At 35.8% G+C, this 18,089-nt stretch overlaps 1 protein-coding gene across 1 annotated transcript; it reads left to right on the top strand.

Moving 5' to 3' along the window:
* The first annotated feature begins 3,105 nt into the window (after window positions 1-3,105).
* Window positions 3,106-17,773, top strand: LOC143619177 (chaperone protein dnaJ 15-like). Its single transcript, XM_077091175.1, has 10 exons — window positions 3,106-3,260; window positions 11,102-11,225; window positions 14,878-14,960; window positions 15,048-15,159; window positions 15,249-15,404; window positions 15,888-15,977; window positions 16,058-16,166; window positions 16,265-16,413; window positions 16,588-16,641; window positions 17,405-17,773. Exons 1-10 carry the CDS (start codon window positions 3,106-3,108, stop codon window positions 17,642-17,644), a joined length of 1,272 nt encoding a protein of 423 aa, XP_076947290.1. The 3' UTR covers window positions 17,645-17,773.
* The last annotated feature ends 316 nt before the right edge of the window (window positions 17,774-18,089 follow it).

Genomic DNA, 18,089 nt, shown 5'->3' with positions numbered 1-18,089 from the left:
ATGATGGAGTCATAACATTACTTTCCATGACCTGTTGAAATTGATTAAGTAGCTCTACGATCTTAAGCGCAAAGAAACCAAAAATATCAATGTGAATGATATAAACATTGTTGGTTGCCAAAACAGTTTTATCATGTTTATTCACTTTGCATGAAGTAGGGGGTGTTATTTATAAAAAAAAATTATTTAATTATCTGAAATATTTTTTAATTATTAAATAAGTAGTTTTAGAGCTCATGTCACACACGAGATAATTCAAATTATAAAATTATAAGTAAAACATATAATTACATAGCATATATGAGAAAAAATGTATTACATCTATGTTTATATCTATACAATATGTACATAAATTAATTTATTTATATCACAAAATGATTTTTTTAAATGAACTTAATAAAAAAAATGACTGTGCAAAATCGTACCTAAGAATGTTTCTTTCTATTGAAAAATTCATTATCGGTGTCAAATATGTACAATTGAAAGAATTTTGGTTATGAATCAATTTCGAAAATAAGACTTTTCATACGATTGTAGTTCTATCCACTCAGCCTAAATACAAAAGAAACGTTACCTTTATTGATATATTTATCAATTTACCATCCATCAAAGGAAAGTAGGATATTAAATTGTAGCAATGGATGTTCTTCAAGAATTATATTTTTCTGAGCTACACCATAAAAAAGGTTTTGATAAGTTTCAGAGTGCTTCTTGACAACATAAAAAATAACATGTTAACCAATTCAATTTTGTGAATATTTTGTTTCATTTGAGCATAGTTTTGCATGACATGCTTCCCATACAACGTTTTGATCACAAATGAAGGAAAAATTAATGTTGACATAAATATTTCAAATTTGATAAAAGTTAGAAGCATTAATAGGCATGGGGTGGCATGTCGAAAGTGTTCGAAATCTTTTCTTAAATTTTAATAGTTGAGGGAAAAATAGTCAAATTGCCAAATCCTGAACCTTTTGATTATTTCAAAAAATGCCCTTAAAAATAAACTTGAAACCCGAATCATGTTTAAAATTCTAACTTTCATATTTTTTGACATTTTAAAGTCAACACTTTGAACTCATAACAAATTTAACGATAAATTTATTTTGCATTCTCAAACTTTTAAAAATACTCAAAATTGTCATTTTTGACCCATAACAAATTTTGACCTAAATGTAATTAACTTGTACCAAACAATCTATTTACCAACTTTTGACCCATAAAATCAAATTTAACTTTCACGAAAAACTTGAAACAATTTTCATTTGGGAAACATGATTTGTTGTTGATTTTTGGAATTCACAAAGTATTTTGAAATATATAGTAAAATAATATATTAATATTTATATTTATAAAAATATATAAATATTATATAAATATAGTGTAAAAGGAAAGTGAATAATTATTGATTTATTACATATATTTGGGTATGGAAAAAATTTGCGAGAATTAACCAAAACATAACAAGTGTTTCCATTTATTTTACTTTATTAGAATAGGTAGATAAATATTATTTATAATTTTCGGATAATTTTTGGATATTTTGCATACTTCGGATATTTCAAACAAATTTATATTTCAAACAAATTTTCGGATAATCTTTTGGACATTTCAAACAAATTTTCAGATATTTCAATATATTTTTAAAAGTAGTTCTAAGTTTTTTATAGCTATTATTTTCATATATTTCGGTTATCCAGTTCACCATCCGATCGTATATTCGAAATTTTGGATTTTGATTCAGATTCGGATAGTGAAAATCACTATTCGAAAGGTCTGGATATTCGAAAGTCCAGATACCCAACTTTAAAACCTCCTAGTTCGGATGTAGTTCTTAACACAACATGATCTACCATGAAAATAGCTTTATCATGTTTGTTCATACTTCATAGCCACAATTGCATATTTTTTAATAGAAATTCTGTCGTGCCTAAATATGTCAAAAAGATCACCCATAATAACCAAATCGTGTCGGTTCTCAAACTCCGGGATCGCTCGACAATTTCTGCATGCTCCCTATTAGAATCCAAACACAACTTACAACAAACAAAGTATATCTCGTGTCTCTCATATCGTAATGCTTTCTTACAACTACCTTAACATTATCTATATATAACTGGAAACCTATATTGCTACAGTAACATGACACTTTTGTAAAATCTGTCTAAAGAAAGTTAGGCCACATCTAAGATTTGTATTTTGATTTTTGCCATGCCTTTCAAAAAGGATTGATGAGAAGGGAATTCATTTCAAGTGTTCTACCTAGGTTCGATTCTTGCGAAAAACGGTTTTTCTTTATTTTGTATTTCGTTATGTCCAATTATTTTATAATTTGAGTAGATTACTTTTTTATTGCTAAAAAACTCTAAATCACTTTTTAAGTTCGTATTTAAAGTTTATAACTTTTAAATAACCATTGTATCTTAGGTAAATAATAAAAGAAATCAACGAATCAAACACACGCCAAAGTTATTTTATACACACTATAACTTGATTTTGTTGTTTTTTCCAACCCGTATCATAATGAATCTAATTGATACCTACTAAATTTGTGCCGAATCGCTGCTGCAACGTCCTTTTTTTATCGGTCTTTTAATTTGTTTTAAATACATTAGTTTGAGGAATTATTTTACGGGTTTGGTTTTGGTACCGTAAAGAACGCAACCGATACCAATCGAATTCATGCCAACTTATGGAAACAACGCCCGGATTTTACTAATACAAAATAGCCCTGCGCAACGCGCCGTGTAACAAGCTAGTATAATAATATTGTGTGTGAGTAACTTTTTAATAACAAGATATATTGTTTCTTAATAATAATAATAATAAAAACATTTGCTTAGTTAGCCCATATGACAAGCTATCCAATTTCTTGTGGTGGGCTGCTTGTTTAGCTAAAAACGTTCTTCACCAAAACCAAATTATAGGTCAAAAAAGAAAAACAATAATTATAAATCAAAAAGACAAAAACCAAAATCCACAGTGAAAACAAACAAGATTCTTTACCAATTCAAAATACACAAATCATCAATTCCACAAATCTACCCCTCTTTTACCCCTGTTTCCAATTCTTGAAGGTGGGTCAATTAGGGTTTGAGATTTGAGATGGGTGGGTCAAAAACTGAAGGTGGTACATCTTCTTCATCAACAACTACAGTGCCTGTGATTGCTAATCGGAGAGACCCTTATGAGGTTTTGAGTGTTTCCAAAGATTCTTCTGATCAGGAGATTAAGTCTGCTTACAGGAAACTTGCTCTCAAGTTAGTTTTTTTTTGGTTATTAATTGTTTTTAGGTGTGATTGCTAATCGGAGAGACCCATATGAGGTTTGATGCTGAATTTGATTTCTTGAGAATTGTGGTTAGTGATATCAAAAATTATAATTTGATTAAGCTGTTGTTATTGTTGTTGTTGTTGTGAGGTTATTAAATCTGCTTACAGGAAACTTGCTCTAAAATTAGTTGCTTTCTTGTTTTTTTTTGGGGGGTTTTTGGTTATTAATTGTTTTTAGGTGTTAATTTGTGTTAAAGTTTGGTTCTTGATACTGAATTTGATTTCTTGAATTCTTGAGAATTGTGGTTAGTGATATCAAGAATTATAATTTGGTAAAATTCTTGATCTCAAGCTAGTATCTTTTTTGTTAATTTTTAAGTTATTAATTGCTGATTTTTAGGTTATAATTGCTGTTGATTGGTTTTAGGTGTTCATCTGTGTTTGAGAATTGTGGTTAGTGATATCAAAAGTTCTAATTTGGTAAAATTTTTGATCTCAAGTTAGTATATTTTTGTAAATTTTTAAGTTATTAATTGCTGATTTTTAGGTTATAATTGCTGTTGATTGGTTTTAGGTGTTCATCTGTGTTTGAGAATTGTGGTTAGTGATATCAAAAGTTCTAATTTGGTAAAATTCTTGGTCTCAAGTTAGTATATTTTTGTAAATTTTTAAGTTATTAATTGCTGGTTTTTAGGTTATTAATTGTTGTTAATTTGTGTTAAAGTTTGGTTCTTGTTAATTTTAGGTTATTAATTGTTATTGATTGTTTTTGGGTGTTATTTTGTGTTAAAGTTTGGTTCTTAATACTGAAATCGATTTCGGGCGGGTTGCTTGTGCGCTACTTGAGATCAGATTGAAACGGGCTGAGCTTTTTAGAGCTTGAGCCTCAAATAAAGCTTGTTTACGGTTATTAGTTTGCGGAGGTTTTAAGAAAGTTGTTGGGGGTAATTCCGTAATTAGGTTTTGAGTGTTTCCAAAGACTGTTCTGATCAGGAGATCAAGTCTACTTACAGGAAACTTGTTCTTAAGTTAGTTGCTTTCTTGTTTCTTTTTGTTTTTTGGGTTTTAGGTTATTAATTGTTATTTACTGTTTTCAGGTGTTAATTTGTGTTCAAGTTTGGTTCTCGATACTGAATTTGATTTCTTGAGAATTGTGATTAGTGACATCAAGAATTATAATTTGGTAAAATTCTTGTTGTTTTGTGGTTATTTAATCAGCTTACAGGAAAATTGCTCTCAAATTAGTATCTTTTTGTTATTTTTTGGGTTATTAATTGCTGTTTTTTAGGTTTTTAATTGTTATTGATTGGTTTTAGGTGTTGATTCTTCATACTGAATTTGATTTCGGGTGTTAATTTGTGTTAAAGTTTACTCTCAAGTTAGTATCTTTCTTGTCACCCTTTTGTTAACTTTTAGGTTATTAATTGTTTTTGTTGGTTTGTTAGAATTTTTAAGAAGGTTGTTTAATTTGTGTATGAGTTTGTTTCTTGATAATTAATTTGATAAACGACCCAAGGCGTTCGCGTGCTATTTTAAGATCGAGCTTTAGCCGAGCCCGAGTCTCAAATAAAGCTTGTTTAGTTATTGAGCCTTGCATTTTTAAGTTTGACCTCTTTTGGACTTCTTCTATGTATTAATTTTACACTTTTGTTTAAGGAACTACATGAGCTCGAGCCGAGCATCGGCTCGTTCAAGGTTTTTCTCGAAGTATCTAAAAAATTTAGAAACATATATAAATTAATTAATTAGTTTCTTTCTTGTTTCCCTTTTGTTAGTTTTTAGGTTATTAATTGGTTTTAATAATTGCTGAAATTTTAGGTTATTAATTGTTTTTGTTGATTTATTGTTCACAATTTGTAGAGTTTTCAAGGAATTTGTTGGGGATTAGGTTTAGTTTGTTTCTTGATGATGGATTTGATTTTGGGTGGGTTGTGAGCTGTGGTTAGGTATACCTAAACGACCCGAGGCGCTCACGAGCTACTTGAGATCGGATCGATAAAAAGCTTGAAACAGGACGAGCTTTTTCGAGTCCAAGCCTCAAATAAAGCTTGTTTAGTTATCGAGCTTGAGCCTCAAGTAAAGCTTGTTTATGATTATTAACTTGCAGAGTTTTAAGAAAGTTGTTGGGGGGTAATTCCGTAATCAGGTTTACATTTAGTTTGTGCATGTAGGGATGAAAATAGCCGAGCCACTCGAGATCGAATATATAAAAAGCTTGACACGGGCAGAGCTTTTTCGAGCTTGAGTCGAGCCCGAGCCTCAAATCTATAAAACCGTGTATTTTAAGTTTACCTCCTTTGGACTTCTATGTATTAACTTCATACTGCATAGCTGAGCTTGAGCCTTGTATAGGAAGCTTGCTTAGCCTCATCGAGCCTTGTGTATTATTAAGTTTTACCTCTTTGGGTTTCTTTATATTAATTTCACATGGCTGAGCTCGAACCGAGCTTAGGCTCGTTTAAGGTTTTTCTCAAAATACGTAAAAAATAAAAACGCATATAAATCAATCAATCAATCATGCCCAGTAAAATCCCACCGACAGCAAAGCTATAAGTAGGGTCTGGGGAGGGTGGGATGTAGGCACACCGTACCTCTATCCAAAGGAATAAAGAGGTGGCTTCCAGAGAGACCCTCGGCTCTAAGTACATGTGTATGAAGCAAAATAAAGGAAATGAAAGTTTAACAGTTATATAAAAACTACTACTAATTATAATAATATTAATAATAAGATCACAGTTTAACAGCTATATAAAAGCTAATAATAATTATAATAATAATAATAATAATATATGTAAGGGAAATACCATTATGGTATGTGACCTAAATAAGTTAAGTCTAAGCCCTAAGGTATTCAATTCTCTCTAAAAATCCTTAACTTTAATTCTACTTCTCCACGAATTCCTATCCTCAACCATGTCCTCGGAGAGGTTTAGGTCTATCAAATCAAGCCTAATCCTCTCATCCCAAGTCAATTTCGGTCGTCCTCTACCCCTCCTCCCCTCTATATTAATGTTTTCTACGGATCTAACAGGAATCGTCGTCTGTCTTCTCTTTACATGTCCAAACCATCTCAATCTCCACTCTCTTATCTTGTCTGCTATGTTCGCCACCCCTAATCTCTCGCGAAACACAACGTTTCTTATTCGGTCTAGCCTTGTGTGCCCACACATCCAACGTAGCATTCTCATTTCTGCTACCTCCATCTTCCGCACTTGTGCCTTCTTGATGGCCCAACAATCTGTTCCATATAGCATTGCAGGTCTAACTGCCACCCTATAGAGTTTTCCCTTTAGTTTAGTCGGGAAACTCTTGTCGCACAATATACCTGTGGCTGCTTTCCATCTACACCATCCTACCTGAACTCGGTGGGTCACATCACTGTCTAATTCCCCATCGCTCTGTACAAATGATCCTAAATAATTGAACTTCGTTACCTGCGGGACCACCTGCCCTTCAATTGTGATCTGTGCGTCTTCATTGTCGTTTATCCCACCAAAATCACAGTGGAGGTACTCCGTCTTAGATCGGCTAATCTTTAAACCTTTTGTCTCTAAGGTTGTTCGCCACTCCTCAAGCCTCATGTTTAGATCTTGTTTTTTCTCAGCAAGTAACACAATATCGTCTGCGAACATCATGCACCACGGGAGAGTCCCCTGAATCGACTTTGACAACTCATCCAAGACTACTGCAAAAAAAAACGGGCTCAACGCTGACCCCTGGTGAAGACCTACCTCTACAGGAAAGAAATCAGTATCCCCACTGGCGCACGGACACTTGTTTCACTCCTGGTATACATATCCATAATTATCTCTATGTATTTCCTGGGCACTCTTCTACCCTCCAAGCACTCCCAGAGCACCTGTCGTGGCACACTGTCGTAGGCCTTTTCTAGGTCAATAAACACCATATGTAGATCACGCTTCTTCTCCCTATACTTTTCCATTAATCTTATTATAAGGTGTATTGCCTCTGTGGTGGAACGCCCCGGCATGAAGCCAAATTGGTTGACCGTAACCTGAGTTTCTCGTCTAAGTCTAACCTCAATCACTCTTTCCCATAGTTTCATAGTATGACTTGGTAGTTTGATTCCTCGGTAGTTACCACAACATTGGGCGTCTCCTTTGTTCTTATAGATAGGAACTACAACGCTGCTCCTCCACTGGTCTGGCATCTTACCTGATTTGAGAATACTATTGAACAGAGTAGTTAACCACATGACTCCTTCCTCCCCCAGACACTTCCACACCTCGATGGGTATGTTGTCTGGGCCAACCGCCTTAGACCTTCCCATCCTCCTAAGTGCATCCTTCACCTCTTCTCGTGTGATCCGTCGGCAGTAGCAGTTATTCGATTGTTGTCGTTGAAAGTTTGTGTTGTCATGTTCTTCTTGGTAAGCTCTCCCATTGTTAAAAAGATTGTGGAAGTAGGTTTGCCATCTTAGCTTGATGTCCTGCTCCTTGACCAGTACATGCCCATCTGTATCCTTTATGAACTTCACCGGTCCTAGATCTTGCCTTCTACGCTCCTTGGCTTTGGCAATCTTAAACATAGCATGTTCCCCCTCTTTTGTTTCTAGACTTTCATACATCCGTTTAAAGGCCGCCTTCTTTGCTTCCGCCACTGCCTTCTTCGCCTCTATCTTGGCCGTTTTGTAGTTGTCCCTCAATTCCACTCGCTCCTCCTCATTCGTGCACCTCATTAACTCCCTAAAACATCATTGTTTGTCCCTTATCTTGTCTTGCACTGCGTCATTCCACCACCAAGACTCCTTATGCCCACTTGTCTTTCCTGTTGTGACCCCGAGAGTCTCCTTTGCTACTTGGATGATCTTTGTCTCCATAGCTTCCCATATATGAGTTGAGTCCCCATTTAGTCGAGACCCGCGTATGCAGTAAGAGTTTATCCTTAAACAGTAGGAGATTTTCGTCCTTCAAATTTCCCCATCGAATTCTCGGTGTACCTTTCTTCTCTCGAACAGTCAGCTTATTTCTAAAGGCTATATCTGTCACTAGTAGTCGATGTTGAGTCACAACTGCCTCCCCAGGTATGACTTTGCAGTCCTTCCACCAACGTCGGTCTCCTTGCCTCATCAAAAGGTAGTCAATTTGCGTGTCGCGTCCGCCACTGCTAAAAGTGATTAAATGAAAATCTTGTTTCCTAAAATAAGAATTTATAATACCTAGGTCATGTGCCACCGCAAACTCTAGAAGATCTGTTCCGGTCTCATTCCTATCACCAAAACCGAAACCCCCATGTACGGCTTGAAAACCATCGTTAGCCTTACCAATGTGTCCATTAAAATCACCTCCTATGCAAATCCTCTCCCCCCTAGGTATGCCCCCTACCACTGCGTCTAGGCAATCCCAAAATTCTCTCTTTTTCTGATCCCCTAGGCCTACATGAGGCGCGTAGGCGGAGACTACTGCCACTACTTCCTCTCCTAGTACTAATTTCAACGCCATAATCCTGTCATTATGTCTTATCACCTCCACCACACTAGTGTGTATTTCCTTAGCCACTAGAAACCCCACTCCATTCCTAGCTCCATCAGACCCCGAGTACCACAACTTATACCCATTACACTCAGCCCCTCTATGTCCTTTCCACTTAGTCTCCTGGAGGCATGCTATCTGAACCCTACGTCTTTTAAGCACATCTACCAATTCTAGCAACTTACCATTTAATGTTCCTACATTCCAAGAAGCCAAACGCAATATACGCTCCCTATCTTTACTCTTTCCTACACCCCTCGTTTCAGGACATGGTCTCAAGTAATAGTCATGGTTCCTACGCTCTATGGTTGCAACTAATCACACAAACACAAGCAATAGAACACCAAATCAATAATAATAATAATAGTAACAAAAACTAATAATAATAAAAATAATACTAGTGTGTAGCAATAACAATAATAGTCAAGAGATCTTAAAATGAAAATAAACTCCAAAGATCTGGATCACGTATGTTCTAATGATAATAATAATAATAATACTAATAATAATAATAATAGTGAGAAAGGAACGAGTATACCGTGAAGATGATGAAGGCAGATACAGCTCAACGGCAGCCAGGTTACAAGAAGCTCGCTCTTTTGTTTCAGCGTCGTGGTGGCAGTTTGTGTTAATGCGGAATAAGAAGAGCAGCCAGCAGCTTGCGAAAGGCCGGCAGCGTGAGAACGGTGTGTTGAATAAGCAGAGCAGCCAGCAGCGTTGTGTGGTAAAAATAGAAGATGATGCAGCGGTGGACGTAAGTGCAGCAGATACCTATGGTGGTTGGCGGCGGAGCTCCGGCTGGAACCAACGGCTGTGCTATTCGCCCGGGGAACAACAATTTGTGCCTGGCCAACTTTGTACGTCGCCGTAAAAAATGTAACGGTTCGGTACACTCTAGATCTCCGCCCAAAATTTTGGTGTAGTCTGCCGGAAATCTCAAGATCTAAGGCTAAAAACAGAGGGATAGAGTTTGGGTATACGGTTCCGTAAAGAGATGTTGTATTTTGTGGCTGCTCAGGTTAGGTCCGGCGCCTGGTCTTGGAGATTGGCCGGAGATAGGTAGGTAGGTGGACTTGGTGGTGGTGACCGTTGAAGGTGTACGGAGAGAAAAAAAAAGTGGAAAGTTTTTGCCGTGTAAAAAACGCATATAAATCAATTAATAAATAGTAAACAAGCTGAGCTCGTGAAAAAACGATTCACGAGCTGAGCTTTACATAGAGAGCTCGAAACGAGCCGAGCTTGAGCTCTCGTAAGTCGAAACAAGCCGAGGTTGAGCTCTATTAAGTTGAAACGAGCCGAGGCCGAGCTCTCTTAAGTCAAAGCTTGGCTCGGCTCGGCTCGGCTCGGCTCGTTTACACCCCTTACTAACACCAACACTTGGAAATTTGATGAATTTATGCTTGTCATTAGGTTATTGCTCATATGCATTAGTTTGTTATTCTCAATTTGCAAAGTTTATAAATTCTTTCTTGGGAATATTTCAATTTAGTTTAGATTTTTGAATTTTAGTTCTTTGTGCATGGCTGCATTTATTGTTAATAAATTTGATTCTGGATTTATGACTTGCGATTAGTGGTATCAGCACTTGCAACTTGATGAAGTTCTACTTGACATTATGCCATTGGCTTATTGTTCATATTCATTGATTTATTATTGGCAATTTGCAAAGTTTTTATTTTTTAAGGAATTCTTTGGTTTAATTTGGAACTCTTATATATTAGGTTTATAAGGTGTTTATGATTTTGCTTATTTTCATCACTTATACTTAAGCATAAGCAGATAATCAGCTTCTAAAAACAAGTTATATCACCTTAAGGGCAGACTTGTAATTTTGAATTCACCAAGAATAATGAGTTTGAAGTAAGCTGCTTCCGTAAACAGACTATGTTAATTGGAAGCAGATTAGCAAAACACTTGAATAAGCAGATAAGTTGTTTAAATGCATTCTGCTATGTGTTCTTGAAGAAATAATAACCTTCTATAATAAAAGCTTAGAATCAATGTGAATCTATGCTAAGTGGTGCATCATTTATGTGTTTCAATCTAGCATGCTATAACTTGCAGAAAAAAAAGAAAACTATAACGTGACATTAAGTTGCATGATATATATATATTATTATTTATATTTGTTAATATTAATGCAGAGCGGAAGTGACAAAAGTGCTAGATACAAATGAATGATACAAATGACCATCTAATTATAGGCTTACATTTGGTTAAAGTAACTAACATTTTAATTAAAATTAATGATAAAAACTGACTAAATTATTAAACCTTTAAAATTGTTTATTATTTGTGTTATCGGTCCCTTATATATCAGATATCGTTCATACGCAGGTATCACCCTGACAAAAATGCTAGTAATCCCGAAGCCTCGGAACTATTTAAAGAGGTTGCATATTCCTACAGCATATTATCTGATCCAGAAAAAAGAAGACAATATGACAGTTCAGGGTTTGAGGTACTCGCTTTCTTGTTAATTTTTATTAGGCCTGTAAACGAACTGAACGTTTAGTGAACGGTTTGTGAATCTTTTGGTGGGAAGTTCGTTTATTTAATAAACGAACATGAACATGAACACTTGTCTCATTTGTTCGTTTATCTTCGTGAATGTTCTCTTACGCTCATTCAGTGGTGTTATTTATGTTCGTTTACGTTCATTTATGTATCTTCATCTTTGGACTCAATTAATTTTTGTTTGTTTATGTTAGGATTAAACTCTCCCACGAAACCGAACACACACACGAAAGCAATAAACGAACACGAGGATTTAACGTGGTTCGGTCTAAACTGACCTACGTCCACGGGTGGCAACTAGGTATATCTTTATTGAGTGACAAATATTACAAGTACATAATGTTGTTTATATAGAGACTGAACTAGGGTTAGTAAATTATTATGCAAAAAATCTAAACCGGGCCGGGCTTGGGCCCGACCGCCCACACCCGTCTCCTCTTTTGACTTCATATAATAAACCGGGCCAACAAGGCCTACGAACCCAACAATCTCCCACTCGGAGGCCTTGAATACTCTCGTCTGCACTCCTGATTGTACTTCTGTAATCTGAACATTAAACTTCTTCTAGTTGCCACCGCCTTCTCATCAATTAACCTGAAGGCCCGTTGAAGCTCCCCGGAGCTCCAACACGTCAGTCATGGCTGAAACTGCCCCTGACCCGTTCTCTGTCCCTACCGGCTCCCACTGTAACGAACTACCGGATCTTGAGATAACCTGAGAACAAACACTCCATATTCAGCAAGTAATTCATTGGAGAGACTTTTACAGCTGGAATACTGGTTTTCTTAATCCACTGTCGACCTGGAACTGTAACTGAAACACGACCTGTGCTCCCACTGTCACGATGTCTCCAAACTGATTTAACCTTCCTAGCTCGTTCATCCTGAATCTTCACTTTGGCTCTGGGTTTGTTACTTGCAAAACGAACCTTCTTCTGCCCACGAGATTCTGTGAACCGGATTTTGTCTTTCACCAAAACTGGATCCACTCATTTCGATGACATATCGACCATATACAACGAACCCATTTTCTTGCCACGAGCAACAACGAGATTCCCTTTGACTACTTTCCACTGCCCATTCCCGAACTTAACATCGAGCCCTTGGTCATCCAACTGCCCAACTGAAATCAAACGTTTCTTCAAACTTGGAATAACCCTCACGTCTTTCAAAGTCCAAGAAGTACCGGCTGAAGTTATCAAATCAACGTCTCCCATACCCGTAACCTCTAAAATATCATCATTCGCTAGTCGAACCTTTCCAAAATCCCCAAATTTAAGATTCTTCATCGTTTCACTACAGTGAGTGGCATGAAACGATGCACCAGAATCCATCACCCAAGCATCAACGCTACTCTCAACACTACAAACCAAAGCCTCATCACTACTGACCCCGTCATCTGTGTCGTCTTCTGTAACGTTCACCTCTTTCTTACCATTCGGACACTGATTCCTGAAGTGTCCTTTCTCTTTACAACCCCAACATTCAATATCCTTACGAGTCTTAGACTGACTCCTCTTCCTGCTCCCACTGCCTCGCTGTTTTCCCCTACCTCTACCTTCTGTGACTAGCATATTGCCTGATGATTCACCTGAACTTCTGCGTCTTGAATCTTCTCCCAGAATCAGATCTCGAATCCCATCGAAAGTAATATTTGTAGACGAACTACAAACTGCAGTCACTGTTTGCGACCAACTGTCGGGCAAAGAGGATAATAACAAGAGGCCTTGAACTTCATCATCAAACTTAATGTCAACTGACACTAAGCGGGACAAGATCGAATTAAGATTATTGATATGAGTTGTAACTGACCCACCCTCTTTCATTCGAGTTGTCACTAGCTCTCTGATAAGATAGACCTTATTCGCTGCCGAAGGCTTCTCATACATGTTGGATAGCGCCTCCATCATACCACGTGCTGTGGTTTCTTTCATGATGTTAAACGCCACATCTTCCGACAACGACAATGTAATACAAGCCCTAGCTTTCTTGTCTAACTTCTTCCAATCTGCTTCTGACAACTTTTCTGGTTTTTCATCCTCAAACACTACATCCAAGTCTTTCTGACAAAGTAGTGCCTCAATCTGCATTTTCCACCAACCGAACTTCTGTCCGTCAAACTTCTGTATCGAAAACTTTCCGTCTTCTGCCATAACAATGACTAAAACGAAAAACTGGATAAAAAACAGAGACAGACACAGCAACACGAGCCTGAACTTAACGACTGTTCAACGGAACTCTGTTAAACAATCAACCTATTTAACGTGCAGCGGAATAACGAACTGTAAATCAGAAACCGAAACTTTAAACTGAAACGATAAACCTGACAAACGCGGTTGGCACTGGTTCTCCGTTTCTTTAAACGACTTCAACTGTTCTTCAACAAAAATAGGATCTTGATTGGCTCGTTCTTGACTCGTTGAAACTGTTAAAAAATATCTTGTCCTTGTGCCTCGGCTAAACTGCCCGATAAAACTTTCGAACCTAAATAGAGAAAACTTGGCCCACACAAAAAATTGATCTTTTAAAACAAAAAGAATCAAGAATTTTGGTCAAATCTGGCTATTGGTCAAAAGGTATGCTGCAACTTGAACAAATATAATTAACCATGGTCACGTCTCTCTCTACCAAGCACACGCTCTTAGTGAGAAAATATCGATTAAGCTTCTGCCTCAAAATCAATATCTTACAAAAACTCCGGCGTCTGACCCACAACTAAACAACGGTACACGGTGGTTATGCGGTGGTAAAATGCTTTCGAAAATAAAACCGAACCTGAACAACTCCGGCGACTGGGTATGGCGGAACCCTACCGGAGATCACCCCTTTCTTCCCTGCGGCTGAGTCGGTAAGACTCTAGCGGTGTTGCGACAGTAACAGCAAGGTTTTCTCGCGGCGAAAAAACGATGACGGCGGAACCCTAGCGCAGTAGGGTGGCGGCGGCGGAAGGTTGGTTCCCGTGTTCTTCGTGTGATCCGAACCTAAGCTTTGATACCACTTGTTAGGATTAAACTCACACACGAAACCGAACACACACACGAAAGCAATAAACGAACACGAGGATTTAACGTGGTTCGGTCTAAACTGACCTACGTCCACGGGTGGCAACTAGGTATATCTTTATTGAGTGACAAATATTACAAGTACATAATGTTGTTTATATAGAGACTGAACTAGGGTTAGTAAATTATTATGCAAAAAATCTAAACCGGGCCGGGCTTGGGCCCGACCGCCCACACCCGTCTCCTCTTTTGACTTCATATAATAAACCGGGCCAACAAGGCCTACGAACCCAACAGTTTACGTGTGTGAACCGTTTGTTTATACTATTAACAAAAGAACATAAACGAGAACGAACATGAACACACTCATTTACTTAAAGAACGGACATGAACAAGAAACCCTGTGCATTTATTTGTTCATGTTGATCGTTTGTCTGGTTAAAGTTAAACAAACGAACACGAACATGCTCTGTTAGTGCTTGCTTGGTTTGTTCGGCTCGTTTACAAGTCTAATTATCATGCAATTTCGATTTCTTTTATAATTTTATTGTTTTATAGTTCACTCATATCCTTGCATTTTTATCATCCGAATTAGGCTATTGACGCGGAAGGCGTGGACATGGAAATCGACTTATCAAACCTTGGAACCGTGGATACAATGTTTGCAGCACTATTCAGGTAATTATTTTAATAAAAAACATTTTTATCTTAATTACATTATTTTCTCAAAATACTAAATATTCTTTTTATTTTAATATTTTTAAGCAAGCTTGGAGTTCCTATTAAGACAACTATTTCAGCCAATGTTCTCGATGAAGCATTAAATGGAACCGTCACCGTTAGACCCCTTCCGATAGGATCATCAGTTAGTGGAAAGGTGCGTATTTTTAATATTTTTGTGCTACAAAATCTTTATTTTATTAAATTTGTTATTTGAAATAAATTTGTTATTAACTAAATTTGCAGGTCGAGAAACAATGTGCACATTTCTTTAGTGTTACGATGAGTGATGAACAAGCTAAATCAGGAATTGTTATTAGAGTCACTTCAACCGCACAAAGCAAATTTAAACTACTTTATTTTGAGCAAGATAATGGTGGCGGTTATAGTCTTGCGTTGCAGGTAATTCGTTTTTATTCTATTTAGCTGTTTTTATTTATTTTATTAAAATACCATCATATATAGTTATAAATGAATATTGAATAATTGTATTTATAAACTTGTAAAATTTAAATATTATAAATTTAATAATTTGTCAATAATAAATTTTATAATTTATAATATTAACTAAATTTTAATTTTGTAAAATTTGAATGATTGAGCTTGCAAATTTTAAAGTTTCTCTAACGAAAAATATTTAAATATTTGTTTACATATAATTAAAATGAAAAGATCGCCAATTACATATAAATGTGAAAGATGGTGATGACGTGGCATGTATTTTTGGTGGGATTTTCGTGTTTTTGAAGAATGAATGTTCTTATGATGTGGCAGCTCACTAAGCATGTTTTTAGTTGTTTTTGGGGTTTCTTATTGTGGATGTTCTAGATAACAAATGGCACTAGTAAAATTCAAACTTCTGATTTATGACATCGTCTCATGCAGGAAGATAGTGAGAAGACAGGTAAGGTGACATCAGCAGGGATGTATTTCTTGCATTTTCAAGTTTACAGAATGGATTCAACTGTTAATGCCGTAAGCATTCGCCAACGACATTAATACTTTTTTCAAAAATTATTTTCGATTATTAATATTTTTTTTAATTAATTTTACAGTTGGCAATGGCTAAAGACCCCGAAGCTGCATTCTTTAAGAGGTTAGAAGGTCTTCAACCGTGTGAGGTCTCGGAACTGAGGTCAGGCACTCACATATTTGCGGTTTATGGTTAGGAATCTTTTCATTTTTATTTTATTTTTTTATTTTTTTATTTTTTTTGGGATCTTAATTTTATGTAGAATATGAATTTTTGTTTCTTTTTGCAGGTGATAACTTTTTTAAAACAGCATCTTATACTATCGAGGCTATTTGTGCCAATACATATGAGGATACGACTCATAAACTCAAGGATATTGAACAGCAGATTTTGAGAAAAAGAACCGAGCTTTGTCAGTTTGAGACGGAATACAGACAGGTGTGTTTCGAGTTTTGACCTGTTTAGTTACTCTCAAGTCTTGTTTTATTGCATACCTTATTTTATCTAAATATTTAGATTTACTATTGTAACAGTATTTGTTTTATAAACAAAATTAATACATTAATTATTTATAAAAACTTTTCCGAGTGTTTCTCATTTGGTAATTTGCAGGCTTTGGCACGATTCCAAGAAGTGACCAACAGATACGGCCAGGAAAAACAGAACGTGAGTGTTTTCATGCTTTTATACAAAATAGTTATATGTGTTGTGACCATTTTAGCCCTTGCACGACTAATGGTCAATGAGTCAAAATTAATGTTAAGGGCAAAATAGTCCGTACACATAATTGTTTATGAATTAAAGTGTTCTTTTTCCTACATATCAATCTATAATATTCTTTCAAGTTATTCTACAAAGAGGTACAAAAATGAGAAGGATTTGTAGCAAAAAAAAAAAAAAACCTAAAAAGATAATAATAATAAAAAATTAATATAAAAAAAATCATAACTCAAAATTTAATAAAAAAACGAAAAAAGTAAAAACATAAAATTACAAAAATGTTTCCGCCGTCTTCCTTGTTCTCAAGAAAAAAGAAAAAAAAAAGACAAAATGTTGAGGAAAAAAGATCCTTTTTTTTATTTATCATTGTGTTTTGTGTTTATTCTTGTCATTGATTGTGTTCTTTTTTCTTGACATTGCGCTATATTTTGCGATCTATTGTGTCTTTTTTTATTTTCGTCATTGTCTTTTCATCGTTTTTTTTTGGAACGGGAATGACGGGGGAAACATTTTAGTTTTTTTTAAATTTTTTTGTTTTTTATTTATATTTTGAGTTATGATTTTTTTTTTTAATTTTTAGGGGTTTTTTTTGTGGCCACAAATCCATCTCACACTTCTCATTTTTGCCTCCCTTTACATTTTAACTTTCCCCCCTTGAACAATATTTAATTTTTTTATGATGTTAAATAATATTTAAACAATATTACAGGTGGACGAGCTTCTAAAACAACGAGACAGTATCCAATCGTCGTTCACGGTAGGTAGGTCTGTGGTCATTGGTAGTGGGAGTAACACTCAACCCAGCAGCAATGGTGGAATCCACACCAAAGTTCCAGGTGGCAGCGGTGACGGTGAAAACAACAGTCCAAATGAAGAGGGAACCTCGGATTCCAAAAGTAAGAAAAAATGGTTCAATCTTAACCTCAAAGGCGATAAAAAAGCCACTTAAGATCATTTTTTGTAGGCTTGATTCGAAACTTTCGTACGTTTTTATTCTATGAATCTTGTTGTGTGTTGATGCATACATTTTTTTTTGTGTTTTTATTAATTATTTTTATAGAGGGTTGGTTATGTTCATGTTCATGTTCATGTTCATGTTCATGTTCATGTTCATGTTCATGTTCATGTTCATGTTCATGTTTTAGTACCTATTTGGCTATTTGTGTTTAATTAATTTCATTTTTTTAAATGAAGGATATGGTTGGTTTTTTGTTTACCTTTTGCTATTACCTTTTGCAGCAATGCTTTAGTTTTGATAAAGAAACCGATATTTAGAGCCCGATATTTTTGGTAGTTTGCTAGAATATCGTACTGCAGGTTTTTTTTTTAAAATACTGGTTTAAACCGGCATACTGGTTTTCAACATGAGATTTTTGATATTTTTTTGCGGCCAA

This window comes from Bidens hawaiensis, unplaced genomic scaffold (genome assembly GCF_021521415.1).
Source record: "Bidens hawaiensis isolate Kalapana, Puna unplaced genomic scaffold, B.hawaiensis_p1.1 tig00002414_1, whole genome shotgun sequence".
NCBI classification, from domain to species: domain Eukaryota; kingdom Viridiplantae; phylum Streptophyta; class Magnoliopsida; order Asterales; family Asteraceae; genus Bidens; species Bidens hawaiensis.
Note: the sequence above shows the minus strand (reverse complement) of the source record. Positions and strands in the feature narration are given on the sequence as shown.

Bases quoted from the DNA above. Each gene is read 5' to 3' on its own strand.
- LOC143619177 (XM_077091175.1), top strand. From the start codon at position 3,106: ATGGGTGGGTCAAAAACTGAAGGTGGTACATCTTCTTCATCAACAACT. The intron at 11,226-14,877 runs GTACTCGCTTTC...CATCCGAATTAG, and splicing joins ATGACAGTTCAGGGTTTGAG to GCTATTGACGCGGAAGGCGT. The intron at 16,414-16,587 runs GTGTGTTTCGAG...GGTAATTTGCAG, and splicing joins TTGAGACGGAATACAGACAG to GCTTTGGCACGATTCCAAGA.